This window comes from Pelophylax lessonae (genome assembly GCF_965119305.1).
Source record: "Pelophylax lessonae genome assembly, chromosome: 13".
NCBI lineage: Eukaryota > Metazoa > Chordata > Amphibia > Anura > Ranidae > Pelophylax > Pelophylax lessonae.
In genome coordinates this window covers 106,951,571-106,971,140 of record NC_138780.1, presented here as the reverse complement: position 1 = coordinate 106,971,140, position 19,570 = coordinate 106,951,571, and the positions used below count along the sequence as shown (strand labels likewise).

At 43.5% G+C, this 19,570-nt stretch overlaps 1 protein-coding gene across 3 annotated transcripts in view; it reads left to right on the top strand.

The window, feature by feature from the left end:
- The window catches only part of MEIS2 (Meis homeobox 2), a 189,587-nt gene that overhangs the window by 162,185 nt on the left and 7,832 nt on the right, over positions 1 to 19,570 (top strand). For 2 of the 3 annotated variants that reach the window (XM_082275577.1, XM_082275575.1), the window contains exons 10-11: positions 9,689 to 9,747; positions 12,968 to 13,078. In XM_082275577.1, coding sequence (XP_082131703.1) covers positions 9,689 to 9,747; positions 12,968 to 13,078 — 170 coding nt within the window. The remainder of the gene's footprint in view (positions 1 to 9,688; positions 9,748 to 12,967; positions 13,079 to 19,570) is intronic. The other variant, XM_082275576.1, reaches the window with a different exon arrangement.

Here is a 19,570-nt window from a genome sequence, read left to right as displayed (position 1 = left end):
CCGGCTCGGCTCCACTTGGCACTGCTTGGCCCTGCTCAGCTCGGTTTGCTTTTCCATTGCATGGTACGAGTCGGCACCTTTCGGCACTGTATAGGCTCTACTTGGCCCGGTTTGCTTTTCCACTAAAGTAGTAAGTGGGTGGGATTACAACGATTCTCTGACCAATCAGTGGCTAGTAGTGACAAACAATCAAGGCTGCATGCGAAGGATTGTGGGATATGGTATAGGTACGGAATGCTTGGAACCACAACTGAGGTGGTACTCTTTAAGCGAGCCGTACCGAGCCGTACCATGTAGTGGAAAAGCGCTGCCGTACCAAACCGTACTGAACCGTTCTAACATGTACCATGCGGTACCATGCAGTGGAAAAGCGCCAAAAGCGAGCAAAACCAATCCGTTCCATGCAGTGGAAAAGCGCCATTAGATAAGAACTGGGAGGGCTACATAGCCTCTTTGAGATTAAACAGGCAGAAACATAGGACATCTCTGCATTTTTAACAAGATCAATATGTAATATCTTGTCAAACAGATGTCACTAAACACCTGTAATAGTATATTCACCAGAGCAACAAAGTAGCAAATAAGAGAAGTTGATTGTTAGGTTTATCATACACTTTAGGGTAATATATACTCTATACCAGCCTTTTTCAACCAGGGTGCCTTGGCAAAATGCCTAAAAATTGCCCAACATTTTTATACCAGCCGGCAAATGGATGAAGCCTGCCTTTTAGTTACGCAAAGCCACAGGTTTTTATTGTGCACCATTACAGCCTTCTAGCTGCCAGCATCCTAACAACCAAATGGCATCATCGGTTGATATGGAAGATGTCAGTTGTCTGCACAGCATCCTTGTTTGCCCCTCTCCATTAGTGGTGGGGTCGCGTTAGGGGAGTGATGGAGAAAAACTCAACTGAGGGAGAAGAGAAACATTGGAATACTAGTCAGTATCAGTTTTCAAAAGTGTATTTGCTTTGAAAGAAGAAATCACCTCCAACATTGGGTGTCCTACATGTGTGGATGTTGCTGCATTATGTAAAACTATTAGAACAATTTTTACATTTTAGAATGGGGTGCCTCGAGATTGTCCATCATTTTTAAAGGGTGCCTTGACTGAAAAAAGGTTGAGAAAAGCTGCTCTATACAATATTCTATCAGTGTTATTGATGTTCAGCTTATTTGTGCTCTTGACTGCAGCCGGATCATTGTGACTTGGATTCTTTTAGTATTATGACAAAGGCATGATCCGCTGATATTAATGCTGCTCTGAATGATGATTGCTGCTAAAACAGGTAGGCAATCAGAAATCATGTACAGAACATGTGCCATCCCATAGGAGGCAATAGGCCACATTACACAGAATTTCCTCATGCAGTCCATGTGCATCAGTCACACTACACAGCAATGAAAAGACCAGCATGTACTTACCCTAAAGTAAAACTTGTGTAAGGAAAGCAAGGATTGCTGTAAATTAAAGAATATATTACATTTCACTTCAGAACTTGTCTTGTAGAACAGATTTATGTTCATGGGACTCCTCTGTGATCAATAGCTTTATATTTTACAGTGGGTGGTGTATGATATTCTTAGAATTACAACTATACTGGTGAGCATTTTTATTTTTATGTTTGTATGAAGAATATGTGAGATCATACCGATTGTGCAATGACTGTTTCACTGCACATATATCTGTGCCAATAATATAACATTTATTAGAGAGTTCTTAGCCAGTCCAGAAAAACTGCAAATGAAAAAGGCCAGTTGTATGCAAATCATGTTGATATGCAAAGCATTGAGGGTGATGAGGCTTGGACCTGCTGCCGCCTTGTCAGCAGGCATACTTCTTATGCAAAACCCACAGCAAGCTTAGGCTCTGGTCCATCCGCCTTTTCTGATGCCACCTGGGCAACGTAGCAGTTACATAAGTTGAAGATGCATTCATGCAGGTGTATTTATTACTGACTCAGTTTGCCAGCTGTCTCTTCATGTTCTTCGTACCTTTATCAAAAACAAAAATCTTTACTCTTTCGTTATTATGATTATCATATATCTGGGTGTTTGGCTGCTCTTTACCTTTTGTTCAGGATATCTTAAATTGATATTAACTACTTTACCACCGGAGGATTTTGCTGTCTTACGTCTGGGCCACTTTTTGTGTTTGGCACTGTGCGACTTTAACTGACAATTGCGCGGTCATGCAACGCCGTACCCAGACTAAATTTACGTCCTTTTTTCCCACAAACAGAGCTTTCTTTTGGTGGTATTTGATCACCTGTGCAATTTTTACTTTTTGCGCTATAAACAAAAAAAGAGCGACAATTTTGAAAAAATAACAATATTTTTCACATTTTTTTTATATGAAATCCCCCCCCCCCCCCCCCCAAAAAAAATGTAAAAATCAAAATTTTTTATCATTTTAGGCCAATTTGTTTTCTGCTACATATTTTTGGTAAAAAAAATCGCAATAAGCGTATTTTGATTGGTTTGCGCAAAAGTCATTGCGTTTACTAACTACGGGAAAGATTTCTGTCGTTTTTGGTGTTTTTTTTTTTAACTAGTAATGGCGGCGATCTGCGATTTTTTTTTTTTGCGGGACTGCGACATTGCAGTAATCAGTGCTATACATATGCACTGTTACTGTAAAAATGACACTGGCAGGGAAGGGGTTAACTTTATTGGTAAACAGTGGGTTAAATGTATCCCTAGGGGCGTGATTCTAACTGTGGGGGGGCGTGGCTTGTGATGTAACCACAGACACATACGATCCTACATAGCAGGATCGTGCAGTTTCACCAGGGAAAATGACAGACGGCTGTGTTTACATTAGCCGCCTGCCTTTCTCCCTCTCCAGCGGGAGATCGTGAGTGACCAGTGGACATCGGAGCCGCTGGTCACTCGTGCAGGGATGTTAGTGAACGAGCGGGGGTGGGAGCGCGCCTCCGGCGGCGCGCGCTCACCCCCTAGAGGCTCGTGGGTGAGTGACGTACCCCTACGTCACTTTGCCCAGTAGGGGCTGATCGCCACAGTACATATACTGGCGGTGGTCGGCAAGTGGTTAAGTTATGCTTTGTCAATATTTTGAAATTGATGAATTTGCAGCTCTCAGTATTGTGATGCAGTATTTCTCCTTTACTCCCAGTCGGGGAGTGTGCACCCAATCTTTCTTCCCATGCCCAACATTGATTTGGGTTTGATAACACTAGTCCTGACATCTAACAGCTAGTGATAGAACAAATTAAACATCTTGTTGAAAAAAAATATTTTGTACATCTCTGGAATACACGCACATTTCCAGTGTTTTATTCCATTAAACATGCTGCAAATGTAGAAAAATAACTGTTGATGTGCCAGAAATATAGTGTGCTCCTAATTTCCTTTTTGACATGACAACGCAGTGTATTTTCGGCTCCGAATTCCCAATCACGTGTTTGCAGCCCTGCCTACTTCATTTCTGATGGATTACAAAGAGCACAGACCTCTCCTCGTCTCCTTTCCTCCTTGTGAACAGACAGAGAGCACAGGAAGTTTACAGCTCACAAGATTTCTGGCAAAATCAAAAGGTATTTTTTGCACTTATAAAGCAAATATAACAAAACACAAGATCTCTGATTTTTCGTAAATCAACCTTTACCCCTTACTTAAATAAATTACTTCATGGTGCAATGCATGAAGATCAATTCTAACATTTCTATATTACTTTAGGAATATCCCCAGACCTTTTTTTGTCAAGATTGATAGCATTATCTGTTCTTTTCTTTGGGTGGGGAGAGTCACTCGCCTGGCAAAATTGACACTCCAATTGCTGCTTTTCCATGGTGGACTTGCTCTTCCTAATTTCCAACTTTATTATTGGACGACGTATTGGTGGCAGTCAGGTGTTGGTTCTCCCGTCCCAAAGATAATCCTACAGTTACTCTTGAGGCAGTTGTGTTGGGTTCCTATGCCACTCTCAGTAATTTGGCTTTTTGGGGCCTTAGCTGTCGTACTAAGATCACATATTTGAGGAGTACTACGATCTGAGTTTGGAACCATGCCAGAGCAAAATATCATACTTAGTCTACCTATTCTTTGCATACTCTACTATGGGGCAACCCTCTCTTCTTCACCCTTAAAATTTACCAGTTCCCCGCCTGTGGGCTGTTGGGGGGGGGGGGGGTCACCACCCTAAAACATATTATGGCCAATGAAGGGTTGATGCAATTTGACAAACTGAAATCCAAATGTTATTTCCCTAAGTTGATGTTTTTCTGCTTCCTGCAGCTGAGACATGGAGTGATGTCTCAATTTCCGTTGCCCTTGACTGTGGAATCGTACTCATTGGAGAGATTACTCACCTCTAAAGCAATGGGAAAACCATTGTCTCTTATATATCTGTGTCGATCTCTTTCTTATGCCATCAGATTAGAGCAGTGGTTCTCAAATCCGGTCCTCGGGACCCACTAACAGGCCAGATTTTAAGTATTACCTTGGGGGATGCAGACTAGAATACTGCAATCACTGAGAAGCAAATGAGATCACCTGTGATGTAATTTAGTTATCTTGCAAACCTGGCCTGTTGGTGGGTCCCGAGGACCGGATTTGAGAACCACTGGATTAGAGCATACCTATTGGAAATAAACAGGCGTTATACCTAACCTGACTGAAGACGAATGGAAAGACTGTGTATAAAGCTACGTGACCAATATGATCTTGGCTAGAGACAGATTTATCCAGCCTAAATGTCTTCATAGAGCTTATTACACTCCACAGAGACTGGGGCAGTATCTACCTGATCTCTGACCCCTTGTTTGCTTAATGGGTTGTCTCTTTCACGTGGTATTGACCTGTCCCTTTCTACAATCCTTCTGCCAGTTAGTATCAGAGGCCCTTAGTGACATATGTAAACTGCAGTTAATGTTTGACCCCCAAGTGTTTCTGTTGGGAAAGGTTGATTATCTGGAGGTGAGTTGCTATTATTCCGGGGTTCTGTGCAAGACGGGAAGTCTTTTTACATTGGTTGTCAATTGCCCCCACCCTGTTTACCTGAAAAGCCACCATTAATTGAGTCCTTCCTTTGTACAAATTGACTTATGAAAGTAGAAACTGTTCAATAAAATTTTCTAAAATCTGGTCTGCCTGGATTGATGCCCAGGGTACTTTGATAAACGAGGTAGGCTCTGAGTTTGTTCTTGGCCTGCCAAATCCTTCACTTGGGCAGGTTCCCCCTTCCCCTTCTTAGTTCACTTGTAACTTTGCAACCTGTTCCCCAATGGCAATGGTAACTCTACCATGTATTTGTTACCTAAGATATTGGAGTTTACTATCTTTGAGTGTTTTCAGTCCTATTTACCTTCATGATGTGATCACTCTTTTAGAATATTTTTTAAAAACTTTGTTTTTTATATGTTGAATGTCTCTTAACCTTCTTTGCAAGATACCATTTAAGTGCAAGGTTTTATTATCTCATTCTTTTTTATATGAATTGCGTTTTACCAGACTACACATGCAATAATGTTTGTGTATTTTACAAAGTATGCAAATATATAGCACAAAAGCAAACTAACACTTACGTGGCTGAGATATATGTGTGTGTGCATTCTTGCAAAGTTGCTTATAGGGTTATCATGACATGCTCTAAGAGTTACTTTATATTCCCAAGGGGCTGCTTGCTACAGGAAAATACTACATTCAAAAGCCAAATCTCAATTAGGTATCATTTGTGTAAGGAGAGTCTTTAAAAACAAAAAACATGACATAGGTCCTGTTATTCGTTCCTTGGAGTACAGTAGGTTTTACATTCATAAGGATGAACCCGAATTGCACACCATGGTAACTGGAGAGCTTCGTCATGTTCTCTGCGTTGGCCCCTTCCTTGTGCACATATGGTGGAGGGCAATCAGTGGAGAGCTCCCAGTTTACTAAACATTTCTGTGTAGTATCCAAAGAAATGACCCTTGTTTGAACCTTCAACCCTCCATTTAATGACTTGTTTGAAGACAGGCCTGAGTGCCGAGCTGGAGGTGTGTTGGGGGTGGGGATCCCTAATGGTTTGCAGGCCTCAGAGGGTCTTTGTTGGTGGATAGATGGAAGCTTGCTACATATCTACATGTTAGATAGTGCTGAAATATTAATTTCAATGTATAGTTTCTGTACTGTCAGTACAGATGTTTTAGAATTTCTCATGGCTTGGATAAGGATGTAAAATGAGGGATCATTTAGCTGGGGTAAAAATAATACATTTTCCTTTGCTTAAATGGAGAACCCGATATCAAACAAATGATCTTTGCCTGATCTCACTAAAGAATACTGATATCTGTTTGGTCAGGATGGGTTATTGCACATCATCCTTTTAAACAGGCCAACTTGTCTTACATTTCTGTCTCCTCAGAAAGGGGTAGTTTGTCCTAGCAGTGATAAACAGCTTGTCAGTCATTGGAAGTACAAATAATTCTCATTTGCAGAGAGAGACCCCAATTTCCTAAGTGTGTGCACCCTTGAAGGGCGGCCATGTTTTTAATCCATAGGAGGTGTAGAGCGGGGTCTAAGGGGGTCTGCTTTATACTAGTACCTTTTATTTGTTTAACTCAAAACACAGAGGATTAATGGCAACAATTACCAGTTAAGGTAACATGAAAAATTGCAGGCACTCATTCTGGGATTACCATCTAAATTAAATCCAGCCTTAACGGCCCTGTGACTTATGGCTCTGCATGTCCTTGTCAAATAGGGGACCGTTACTACCTACTTTAAGGGAGGAGGTGGAGGGAAAGTCCCCCATGCGCTTAATACCAAACACATGTCAATATAAAGGATACACACCCAGTTCTCCTCACACCCGTCTTGGTAAACAGAAATGGTGCATGCCAGCCCCCTGGGTCCAGATTTAAGCACTGCTCTTGGCGCCTTTAACCCTTCACTGTCTAACAGCTGATAAATCTGTCATTGTCTTCCCCCACACATTCCTAATAGACCCCTTTGTTCAGCAGTAGAGCGTTAGACCCCCTAATTCAACGTCAGCCACTGACTAAATAACCAGCAGCTACAGTGTTACATTACTTCAACTTAAGTGATGTATATGGAAAAAGTCCATTCATGTGACTGCCTTACTCTATAGGCAATTAATAATAAACTGCACTTTAGTGGGGTTTTGTAAACTAGATCACTGATGCTAAACTCTGATACCCCTGGACAACTAACAGTGCACATTTCCCAATGTCTGGAAGTGCCACCACTACATTAACAGTAAGCATATTAATTAATAGCCTGTGTAAGGTTCTGTGTACATGTATGCAGTACATTACAGTGGATTAATCATGGCCCACCAAGATGAAAGGTGTCCCCTAAAGACACTGTTCAAAAAAACCAAAAGGAACCGTGGTATGTTTTTTTTTTTTTTTTTTTTTCAATACATGTCCCTCAGACTAACCCTGCAGTGTAGGTAGCACTGCTAACACCATTGTGTTTGATTTTTAATTCATTTTTCTGTGTGATAAAACACATGGGAAAACTCAGCAGTGAGAATAGGCTATAAGAGCACAACACAAATTATCTCATCTGTGAGTCTCTGAAGAGAACTGAAAATCAGGAACTATCAGGAAAACCTAGGGGACTGAGTAGCCTTGGCTCAGATCTAGAACATCTGATAGAAATAGTTTCAGAGCCTCCTACACCACCCAGGAATGTAACAATACAGTATGTAGTACTGTCTTTGGATTGTAAGCTCCATGAGCAGGGCCCTCCTATTCCTACTGTATTGAACTGTATTGCAATTGTACCCCCCCCCCCCCCCAACATTGTAAAGAGCTGCGCAAACTGTTGCTGCTATATAAATCCTGCATAATATAATAATAGTACAGAAATGAGTCCAAATTTGTGCTTCTATTTTATTCGTTACCATTTTAACTCTGATACCCTACCCCAAGGGTCTTCAAACTACGGCCCTCCAGCATTCAGGAACTACATTTCCCATCATGCCTAGTCATGTCTGTAAATGTCAGAGTTTTACAATGCCTCATGGGATGTGTAGTTCCTTAACAGCTGGAGGGCCATAGGAGGATCCCTGTCCTACCCTGTATAACAACTGGCTATACGTATCCACTATGTGATGTATATCTTCATGTCAAGTGATTAGTCACCACTTATTATTATTATTAATATTAATATTAAATAATAACAGGTCTATTGTATAAAAACTGAATAAAAAGGGAACGTATGTCCATATTTTCCATCATCTGGTTGCACACGTCAAATAAATTCTCAACGGCTTTTCTTTTTTTAATGCTTAATACATCTGAATATATAGCTTCACTTATTGGTAGGAGGCAAACACTGGTTACAGAAGCAATCTTACTTTGAATACGGTGTTTGTAAAACATCCATTGAACTCCATAGGTTATAAGAGGTCCTTTAGATGCTGTGTGTTAATAAAGCACTGTAAGTAAAAGCAGTGCCCCTTACCATGTAACACCAGAATCAAGCTTGGGTAAAAAGTTATACCAGTAGAGCTGTCTTAGTTTCTTATAAATGCTATAATATTTAGTGTCTGCAAATGCGTCAAGGTTTTAATACATTGTGTTGCTCAGGGCTACCAGTCAACACCAGAAGTCAACCCAAGTTGGCACTAACCTCTGTATGACCCCTGGCTTAAAACGTTTGGGTCAGCAGGAGGTGGTGGGTATTGGGCAGAAGGGGAGGAGGTCTTACAGCCTCTGTAAGGCTGGCAATAAAACATGAGACAGTTTAATGGATGTCTCTGCTGACCCTGCTGAAGCCATGTGAAAACAAAAAGCCTGGACCTCATTTAGGGTGGACTGGGTGGGGAGTGGGCTTATGCTGCAAGATCAGAAAAGGATGGGCTTCTGGGCCTGCTGCAAAATCAGAAACATCTTTTCTGGAATCTCATACTTTGTTAGAAAACACAACTTTAGAGATTGTTAGTGTGTTGCAGCAGTGAAAGAGTAAAGGCAGACAAATGCTGACTATTGTAAAGTTTGAAAAGTACTGATACCTTTTTTGTACAGAAGGGTTCTTTTATAAGCAGCGGAGGAAAGAAAGGTCTTTGTTCATATCAGATTTAAGTTCTAGGATCAAACAAGCAGTGATTCTTTTGGTTGTTATGGGCAACCACCATTACCCTTTCTTTCATATTTATTATTAGCATTATTTGCTTAGAAGCGGTCATATGCAAATCACAGATATTTGTTGTCCTGTTAACAATAACATTTTAAATTGCTCTAAGATTGTTTTCTTTGTTTCAGTGACATCCTAAGTTTCCCTATAACTCTAACATTTATAATAACAACAACATATGTATGAGTACCTCTAAAAATCAAATACACAAACTTGGCTTGGTTTTCTTCCTTTTAATGGTAAACCCTAATGACAAATGAAAGTAAATTTCCCATATCACAGGATTATTTTATTATGTTGCACAAAAAAATTACAAATATCTCTCCCTGTGAATTCAGGTGAGAACAATAAAAAGTCTGGCAGTTTTTTGAACCAGGTTAAAAATTTGACCAGTGAATGATGTGAGGATTCAGCAAAGTTCACCTTTCTGCAGTTATACGTAACTTCCAATGTTTCAGCAAAGAAATCTGAAGCAAAATTGTCTTTAAAGTGAAAACTTTGGTAACATTTATTTTGACACTATCTGTGAGACTTTTTGGATACTTTGTGTCTAATAGTAGGAATTTCCTCTTGTGTGTTACAGGTTTATTAATGCCAGAAGACGGATAGTCCAGCCTATGATTGACCAGTCGAATCGAGCAGGTAAGCAGCCTAGTTCTTATATCCCTAGCTCTGACATTGAATCAGTTAAATTTCAGGAACGTCAGGAAGCAGCCAAAAGGTTTGTGAAATAGAAGGGGTTCAATGTGCATTAAATAAAATGCCACAGCAAGACATTCTGGGAGACAGTAAGGACAAGAAGAGGGGGTAATCTCACCCCCTTTAAGTTCCAGCATCCCACCATAGGGAGCAGCTAATTGGTGCTAATTGGAGATTTCCAGCATGCTCTCAGTACAATTGCATCCCCTCCTCCTCACAAACCGCTAATTGGCGCAAAGTACCAGGCCACTGGGAGACACTTTAACCCTTAAATGGCTGGAGCAGGTGCTTTCAACATGAAAGGGTTAAATGACTCATTTCTTCTGCCTGGTGCCATCTAACAGTTCTTGGCAGTATAAGGAAGTCTTTCCCATATGCAGCCTATTGTGCGTATTCATTCAGTGCCTATTCACACACAACTTGCTGGGATTGCATTATAACACAGGCTTTTTCTTAGGTGTGAGGAGTGAGAATGTATGTGGGGCAATTGTGAGGGTGAGGAGTGGGAGGCAGACTTCTTTTGGAAGAGTTTCTCCCATTATAAATTGCAGCAAACTAATGACTGGAATTGCAGTGGAGGGTATAATGAACATAGAGCCACACACATCATTTTAAATAGCTGCTGGTAGATAGTTGGATTTTACCATTTAACTACCAAGGCCTCTGGTGCCATAAACCTAACAAATGAAAGGGTCAGTCAATGCAATACTGATGCCATTGGTTTCTGAAAGATTCTGGTGGGTTGAATTTACCCATTGGTTTCTCCTATCTTTTGCGGATTGCAGTGGTGAGACACCAAAGAAGCTCTGCCTCCTCCAGCCATGCAAGCTCACTCCCTTTGTTGCAGCAAGAAATCTCAGTTCTCTGTAATGTCACATTAATTGATAATCCAATAGGATTGTATGAGAACCCTTTTATGGGATGTGGCAACTGTGTTCTGCTGGTAACTCAGGAGCAAATATGACTGCAGACGAGACCCTAATTTACAGTATCTCACAAAAGTGAGTACACCCCTCACATTTTTGTAAAAATGTTATTATATCTTTTCATGTAACAACACTGAAGAGATCACACTTTGCTACAATCTAAAGTAGTGAGTGAACAGCTTGTATAACAGTGTATATTTGCTGTCCCCTCAAAATAACTCAACACACAGCCATTAATGTCTAAGCTGCTGGTAACAAAAGTGAGTACACCCCTAAGTGAAAATGTCCAATTTGGGCCTAATTAGCCATTTTTCCTCCCCGGGGGCCTGTGAATTGTTAGTGTTACAAGGTCTCAGGTGTGAATGGGGAGCAAGTGTGTTAAATTTGGTGTTATCGCTCTCACTCTCTCATACTGGTCAGCAGAAGTTCAACATGGCACCTCATAGCAAAGAACTCTCTGAGGATCTGAAAAAATAATTTTTGCTCTACAGAAAGATGGCATAGGCTATAAGAAGATTGCCAAGCTCTAGAAACTGAGCTGCAGCACGGTGGCCAAGACCATACAGTGGTTTAACAGACAGGTTCCACTCAGAACAGACCTCGCCATGGTTGACCAAAGAAGTTGAGTGCACGTGCTCAGCGTCATATCCAGAGGTTGTCTTTGGAACATAGATGTATGAGTGCTGCCAGCATTGCTGCAGAGGTTGAAGGGGTGGGGGGGGTCAGCCTGCCAGTGCTCAGACCATACGCCGCACACTGCATCAAATTGGTCTGCATGGCTGTTGTTCCAGAAGCAAGCCTCTTCTAAAGATGATGCACAAGAAAGCCTGCAAACAGTTTGCTGAAGACAAGCAGACTAAAGACATGGATTACTGGAACCATGTCCTGTGGTCTGATGAGACCAAGATAAACTTTTTTGTTTCAGATGGTGTCAAGTGTGTCTTGCCTACAGTCAAGCATGGTGGTGGGAGTGTCATGGGCTGGGGCTGCATGAGTGCTGTCGGCACTGGGGAGCTACAGTTCATTGAGGGAACCATGAAAGCCAACATGTACTGTGACATACTGAAGCAGAGCATGATCCCCTCCCCTTGGAGACTGGGTCACAGGGCAGTATTCCAACATGATAACAACGCCAAACACACCTCCAAGACGACCGCTGCTTTCCTAAAGAAGATTAGGGTAACGTTGTTGGACTGGCCAAGCATGTCTCCAGACCTAAACCCTATTGAGCATCTGTAGGGCATCCTCAAATGGAAGGTGGAGGAGCACAAAGTCTCTAACATCCACCAGCTCTGTGATGTCGTCATGGAGGAGTGGAAGAGGACTCCAGTGGCAACCTGTGAAGCTCTGGTGAACTACATGCCCAAGAGGGTTAAGGCTTTGCTGGAAAATATTGGTGGCCACACAAAATATTGACAATTTGGGCCCAATTCGGACATTGTTGTGGTGTACTCACTTTTGTTGCCAGCGGTTTAGACATTAATGGCTGTGTGTTCAGTTATATTAAGGGGATAGCAAATTTACACTGTTATACAAGCTGTGCACTCACTACTTCACATTGTAGCAAAATGTCATTTCTTCAGTGTTGTCACATGAAAAGATATAATTAATTATTTACAAAAATGTGAGGGGTGTATTCACTTTTGTGAGATACTGTATGAGGGTGGTGGATGATTCCACCCATTGTTATCAATCCTATCTGAAAAATCAAGTCTTTGGTGAAGTACCTCATTACGTTGTAGTAATACACAAACCAGAAAAATGGAGCCTTAATGTGGACATAAGTATTTAAGGATGTATAGAACCATCATAATAAATGGGATTTTAGAAAGTGACATAGGACAGGGTAGCACTAAACAGTGGGTATCTCTTGTATATAGGCAGATGTGAAGATGGGATAGCTTATTCCGTGATGTTTTCTGCCCTGAACAATCATACTGATCATCACTATCAGTCACATCCTACTGGAATGTCCTATACTTCCAGTATGCTAAAAAAGAAAAAAAAAATAATTAATTTAATCATTTGTGGAGGGACAGTTTATGTTTTGTATATAGCTTACATAAAGATATGCATAGCCACAATATAGTATATACTGGCTGCAACTACTTTCTGCTTGTCATTTTTCTATTGCTTTGTAGTTTGTGTTTCAGTCCTGAAACTGGAACCTTTGCTGATATTTTGGTATGTCTTCTCTTCTTTTTTTCTTCTCTGTGTCCACGTTTGACCACAATCAGGTTTTCTTCTTGATCCTTCAGTGAGCCAAGGAGCAGCATATAGTCCGGAAGGACAGCCAATGGGAAGTTTTGTGCTGGATGGTCAGCAACACATGGGGATCCGACCTGCAGGTAAGATATTGGAATTGCATATTAACTGGTTTCTATGATTTTAAAGGAGTTGTAAAGTCAGGAAGGTTTTTTTATCCTAATGCATTCTATGCATTAAGATAAAAAGCCTTCCGTGTGCAGCAGTCCCCCCAGCACCTCCTAATACTTACCTGAGCCCCATCTCTATCCAGCGATGTCCACGAGTCCCTCAGCTGTCCTGGGACTCTCTCCTGATTGGCCGAGATACAGCTGCGGCGCCATTGGCTCCCAATCGAAGTCAGCGAGCCAATCAGGAGAGAGAGGGGCGGGGCAGAACGGCAGCTCCGTGTCTGAATGGACACAGGGAGCTGCAGTTCGGCTCAGGTGCCCTCATAGCTACCCGCTTGCTGTGGGGGCACTCGATAGGAGGGAGGGGACAGGAGCAGGAACGAGGGATGCGAGAAGAGTAGGATCCAGGCTGCTCTGTGCAAAACCAACTGCATAGAGGAGGTAAGTATAACATGTTTTTACTTTATTTTTTTTTAAAAAGAGACTTTACAATCACTTTAAGCCTATGATTATTAGTATATACCCAGCAGCCATAGACATTTTATGAAATGAGTTGTGGTTCACAAGCCACGTGATACAAAATATTACTGCACGGATCTAGGTCCCTCAGCTCCTCTCTCCTTCATTATGAAGTGTACACAGCTGAGTGCCAGTCTCAGCTTAGCAGCTTCATATGAAATAATTTTACTGATTCATGACCTGAAACAGATGTGCTGGTTGGGTATGGTGCATTTCTTTGTATAGAAAGCACACTGCACTCCTCTGCTTTGACAGGCGTTTGGTATTTGATGCCATATTTTCACCACTACAAACCCATAATTACAATTAGGGCGGATTAATATGAGGTCAATTATGCTTGCCTCTTGAGCCCCACTGTTTTTTCCAAGCAATCTTTCCCCGGTCAACTGCCTGTGGCACTGCCTGTCATATCTATGTATCAACCACAGGGATTTCACAGGGCAATCCTCAGGCAGTCTGACAGGTGCAGGCTGTTGGAATTTGAAGGGGAGGAGGACACAGAACGTTCTTCCCATCAGTAGGTCATTACATCAGTATGCCATTAAATAAACAATCCTACAGAGGTGTTTTCCAAACAAATCCCAGGAAACACTAGCATGTCATGTTTTCCACATCTCTGTACAGTATCACTGATGGAATTATGAGTATGCTTCATTGGCTATGCAAACACCCGCCATTCTGGAAAACATGCCCTGTCATTGGTTCCTGAAGTCAAGAGAGGTGTTCAACAACAATGCAAGTCTTTCAGAAGCCTGGGTAGAAGCACAGTTAGTAACAGCTTTGATAAAGTGTACTGATTATTTAAACTAATAATTCTATAGGAAGATCCAGAAAACATGGTCACAGAGTCTAGAGGTGGGAAATCCTAATATATGTAAAATGACACACATCAGGCCTCATAATCACTCTTTCCAGTACCATACAGTACAACGTTGTCAAAATTCTCCCTTTATTCAGATGTATGGAATCATGCTCTATGGCAGTGGTCTCCAAATTGCGACCCTTTGCTTGCCTTTATTTAACCCTCAGGACACTATACCTCCCACTGACACCAATAAGGGGGCACCATGTCAAGGTCTTACCTTGCCCTCCTGTTGTCAGCCATCTTGGACATGTGCTGACTGCTGACTCTTATAAACTCTGATTGCATTATCACTTGCCTGCTGCCTGGGTGTTACACAGTGATTATGCTGCACACCTGACTATATCACCTGATGGGTTGCAGTTCTTTCCCTTGTGTTTGTGCTCCAAGGTGCATCTCTGCTTGCATTGTTCTGTTCTCCGTGTTCCTCCATGTATGACCTGGCTTGGCTGACGACTCTCCTGGCTCTCGACCCTGCATCGGCAGATGACCTGGCATTGGCAGACTACCCACTTCTGGAGTCTGGACTCGACCTTGGCTTGGATGAATACCCGCTTCTGGACTTAACCCGGCTTGTTCCTGCTCTCACTTCCTTACTCTTGCTGTGCATTTATTGTTGTTTGCTTCAATAAACTGCTTTATTTTACCTGCATCCCCGTGGGGTCTGGTTTCCTGGCACCCTGACACACCAAGCTGCTCCTGTCCATTAAAACAGGGTATACAAACTGTTGCTGAGTATGCCATCGAATTTCGTACCCTGGCAGCAGAAATGGGCTGGAATAATGGTCTCTCATGGTCTCTCTGATGCATTTAAGGGCAAGATTGCAGCCAAGGATCTCCCTGACGAGCTCAAGGCTCTCATTTCCTTCCTGATTTTGATTGATACCAGGCTCAGGGAGAGACCATCATTTAAGGAGCACCTGTGGAGACCTCCTACCAGATTGGCTCCTACGTTTTCTTTCCCACCCATTCCTCCCTCACCTCCTAGGGATGGTGCGTCTGACTGTGAACCCATGCAGCTGGGGTTTCACTCACCTTTCCGAGGCTCAGCGGGCATTTAGAAGGAGGGAGGGGTGTTGCAGTCTTGGTGGGCATTTCCTGAAATCTTGTCCGACCCGTCCGGGAAACGCTCACACCTAAGGTCCTGTCAGGGGCAGATCTTAGCTGGAATTTCCTCGTCCCCAGTTTCCCGTAAAGATAAACCACTAAACAGAGTTGACCTCTCCTGGTCAATGGGTTCAGCGGTTACTCAGGCATTGGTAGACTCCGGTGTTGGTGGTTATTTTATTGACAGCACGTTTGCTACTGCAAATTCCATACTCTTGCAGCCTCGTGTTTCTCTACTAGTTATCGAGGCGATTGATGGTAGAGCCCAACCGGCACAGGTTACCCACAAGACTGTTCCAGTTGATATGGCGATAGGGGCTTTTCACATGGAGTCGACCTGTTTCCAGGTTATTTCGTCCCCACACTACTCCGTTGTTTTGGGGTACCCTTGGCTTCAGAAACAAAATTCGACCTTTGATTGGTAGTCGGTCGAGATCCTCTCTTGGTCTCCACAGTGTGGCGCTGTTTGTATGGGCCTGTTAAGGTACTTTGTATCTCCTCAGATTCAGTGTTGCCTACTGAATATCGTGAGTATCAAGATGTATTTAACAAGGTGCGTGCTGGTCCTCTTCCTCCTCATCGATTGTGCCATAGACTTGCAACCTGGTGCCATTCCCCCTCATTGCAGGGTTTATCCTCTCTCGGTTGCCGGGAATAAGGCCATGGAGGAGTACGTTACGGATGCGCTTGTCCGGGGGCACATTTGCAAGTCCACTTCTCCAGCGGGTACTGTTTTTTTTCTTTGTAAAGAAAAAGGGGGGTGAGTTGAGACCTTGCATTGATTATAGGGGCCTCAATCGCATCACGGTCAAGAATGCATACCAGATTCCGTTGATTACTGAATTGTTTGACCACCTCAAGGGAGCAATGGTCTTGACCAAGCTTGACCTAAGGGCCGCGTACAACCTCATAAGGATCAAGGAGAGCGGCGGTTGGAAGACCGCATTTAATGCCAGAACCAGTCATTACGAATCTCTGGTGATGCCCTTTGGCTTTTGCAATGTGCCCGCTGTCTTCCAGGAGTTCATCAATGATGTCTTTCTTAATATATTACAGCAATGCATGGTAGTCTATTTGGATGACATCTTGATTTACTCGAACTCTGTTGAATCACACTACCTGGATGTGAGACGGGTGCTGCAATGGTTATGTGAGAATGAGCTTTTCTGTAAGCTTGAGAAATGTGAATTCCACCTGTCTCAGGTTGCCTTCTTGGGCTACATCATTTCTGCTGAGGGGTTCTCCATGGACCCTCAGAAGGATTCAGATGTTCTTTGATGGCCTCACCCCAGTGGTCTCCGTTCCATTCAGCGCTACCTTGGGTTTGTCGACTTCTATCTTCTTTGGCCAAACCTATTTCATATCTGACAAAGAAGGGCAGCAATTCCCACAATTGTACACCTGCTGCCACCCAAGCTTTCGAGGCCCTCAAGTCTGCTTTTGCTTCGGCTCCCATTCTGTCTCATCTCAATCCTGGTTTGCCCTTTGTCCTAGAGGTGTATGCGTCTGAGACGGGAGTAGGTGCCCTCTTGTCTCAGCATCAGACACCTGGTGGACCCTTATTTCCTTGTGGATTTTACTCCAAGAAGCGGTCTCCAGCCGAATGCAATTACGAGATTTGAGACAGAAAGCTCTTGGCCATTATCCTGGCTCTCAAAGAGTGGAGACACTTGCTTGAAGGTTCTGTGGTTCCAGTTCTCATTCTCACCGATCATAAGAATCTGACGTATCTCTTAGAGGCCAAGAGGCTCACACCCCATCAGGCCAAATGGGCCTTATTCTTGTCTCATTTTAACTATGTGGTCTCCTATTTGCCCAGCCCCAAGAATGTTAAGGCTAAAGCCTTGTCTCGCCAGTATTCTGAGTTTCCCAGGAAGAACACCGGTCATACCTTCAGATCATATCCTGGCTGCCATCCGCGCCAACTTAATCTCTCCTCTTGGGGAACAGATCTTGGCTGCCCAACCTGATGCTCCCACTAAGAGACCTGCAGGCAAATATTTTGTACCTAAGGGGTGGCACATCAGACTAATGCGCACGTACCCCAATTCCAAGACTGCCGGTCATCCTGGTAATGTCCTGGGCTATTTCCCTTTCAGTTCTGGTGGCCATCTCTCTGCACTGATGTTGCTAGGTATGTGGCTGCTTTTTTGGTCTGTGCCCAGAACAAATCTAGGCACCTTTCCCTTGGCCTACTGCATACTATTCTGAATGGGGAGCGTCCCTGGTCTCACCTGGCCATGGATTTTATTGTGGAACTTCCTGCGTCTCGAGGTTACATGGTTATCCTCATGGTTGTTGACCAGTTCTCCAAAATGTGCCACTGTGTTCAGTTTAAACGACTGCCTACAGCTCATGCCCTTGCCTCGGTTTTTGCCAGAGAAGTCTTCTGTTTACACGGGTTGCCTAAGGAGATAGTCTCAGACCACGGGAGCCAGTTTGTCTCCAGATTCTGGCGTGCCTTTTGCTCCCAGTTGGGTATTCGACTCTCCTTCTCCTCTGCCTACGATCTGCAGTCCAATGGTGCCGCTGAGCATTTCAACCAAGCTCTGCAGCAATTTCTCTGTTGCTATATCTCTGACCATCAGGACAATTGGGTTAATCTGCTACCCTGGGCGCAGTTTGCCAGGAACTCTACCATCAACTCGTCTTCCAGATTGTCTCCTTTCATGGCCAATTATGGGTTGCAACCCACTGTGTTGCCTGAGTCGTTCTCGCCACAGGACATCCTGGCTGTGGAGGTTCATCTTTGTGCCCTCTGTTCCTCTTAGGTTCAGATTCAAGATTCTTTACGGGTCTCTACACAGTGTCGGAAAGCTCCAGGCAGCCCGGAGACCTTTTATCTGCTCCTTTGTACCAGGTTGGGGAGTGGGTGTGGTTGTCGACCCATAATCTCAACCTCAGAGTACCCACTCCAAAACTGGCACCCCGTTTTGTTGTGCCTTTTCGCATCCTCTATAAGGTGAGCCCGTTGGCCTATGTCCTTGGTCTTCCCCCTGGCATACGTATCTCCATTGTCTTTCATGTGTCACATTTGAAGCCACTGGTTTGCAATCGCTTTACTTCTTCACTTCCTTGCCCTCATCCCGTTCCTGTGGCAATCGTGAGGAGTATAAGGTTAGCAGCATCTTGGATTCTCATCTGTTCTGAGGTCAGGTTCAATACCTGGTGCACTGGAAGGGTTATGGTGCTGAGGAGCGCTCCTGGGTTCCCTCCACTGTTGTTCATGCTCCCGCCCTCCTCTACGCTTTCCATGCTCGTTTTCCTCAGAAACCGTTTTTTGCTCCATGGAGCAAGGGCCCTCCTGTTGGCAGCCATCTTGGACATGTGCAGACTGGTGCCTATTATAAATTCTGATTGCATCATCACTTTCCCGCTGCCTAGGTGTTGCACAGTGATGATGCTGCACACCTGATTATATCTATCACATGATGGGTTGCAGTCCTTGCCCTTGTGCTCCAAGGTGCATCTCTGCTACCAGTCATCTGTTCCTCCATGTATGACCTGGCTTGGCTGACGACTCTCCTGGCTCTCGATCCGGCATTGGCAGACGACTCGGCTGTGGCAGACTACCCACTTCTGGACTCGACCCCAGCTTGGATGACTACCCGTATCTGGACTTGACGCCAGCTTGTTCCTGCTCTCACTTCCTCACTCTTGCTGTGCGTTTATTGTTGTTTGCTCCAATAAACTGCTTTATTTTAGCTGCATCTCTGTGTGGTCTGGTTTCCTGGCACTCTGACTATTCCTTCCACTGACGCCAACAGTGGGGATCCATTCCTCCTACTGACACTAGCAATGGGGCATTTGTCCTTCTATTGACACCAATGATGGGACACCATTCCTCCCACTGAAATCAGCAATAGGATATAATTCCTCCCACTGATATAAACAACGAGGGACCATTCCTCCCTCTAATACTAATGATGGAGCACTATACCTCCTCATTCTACTGACTACAGGCGCTATGTAATTAT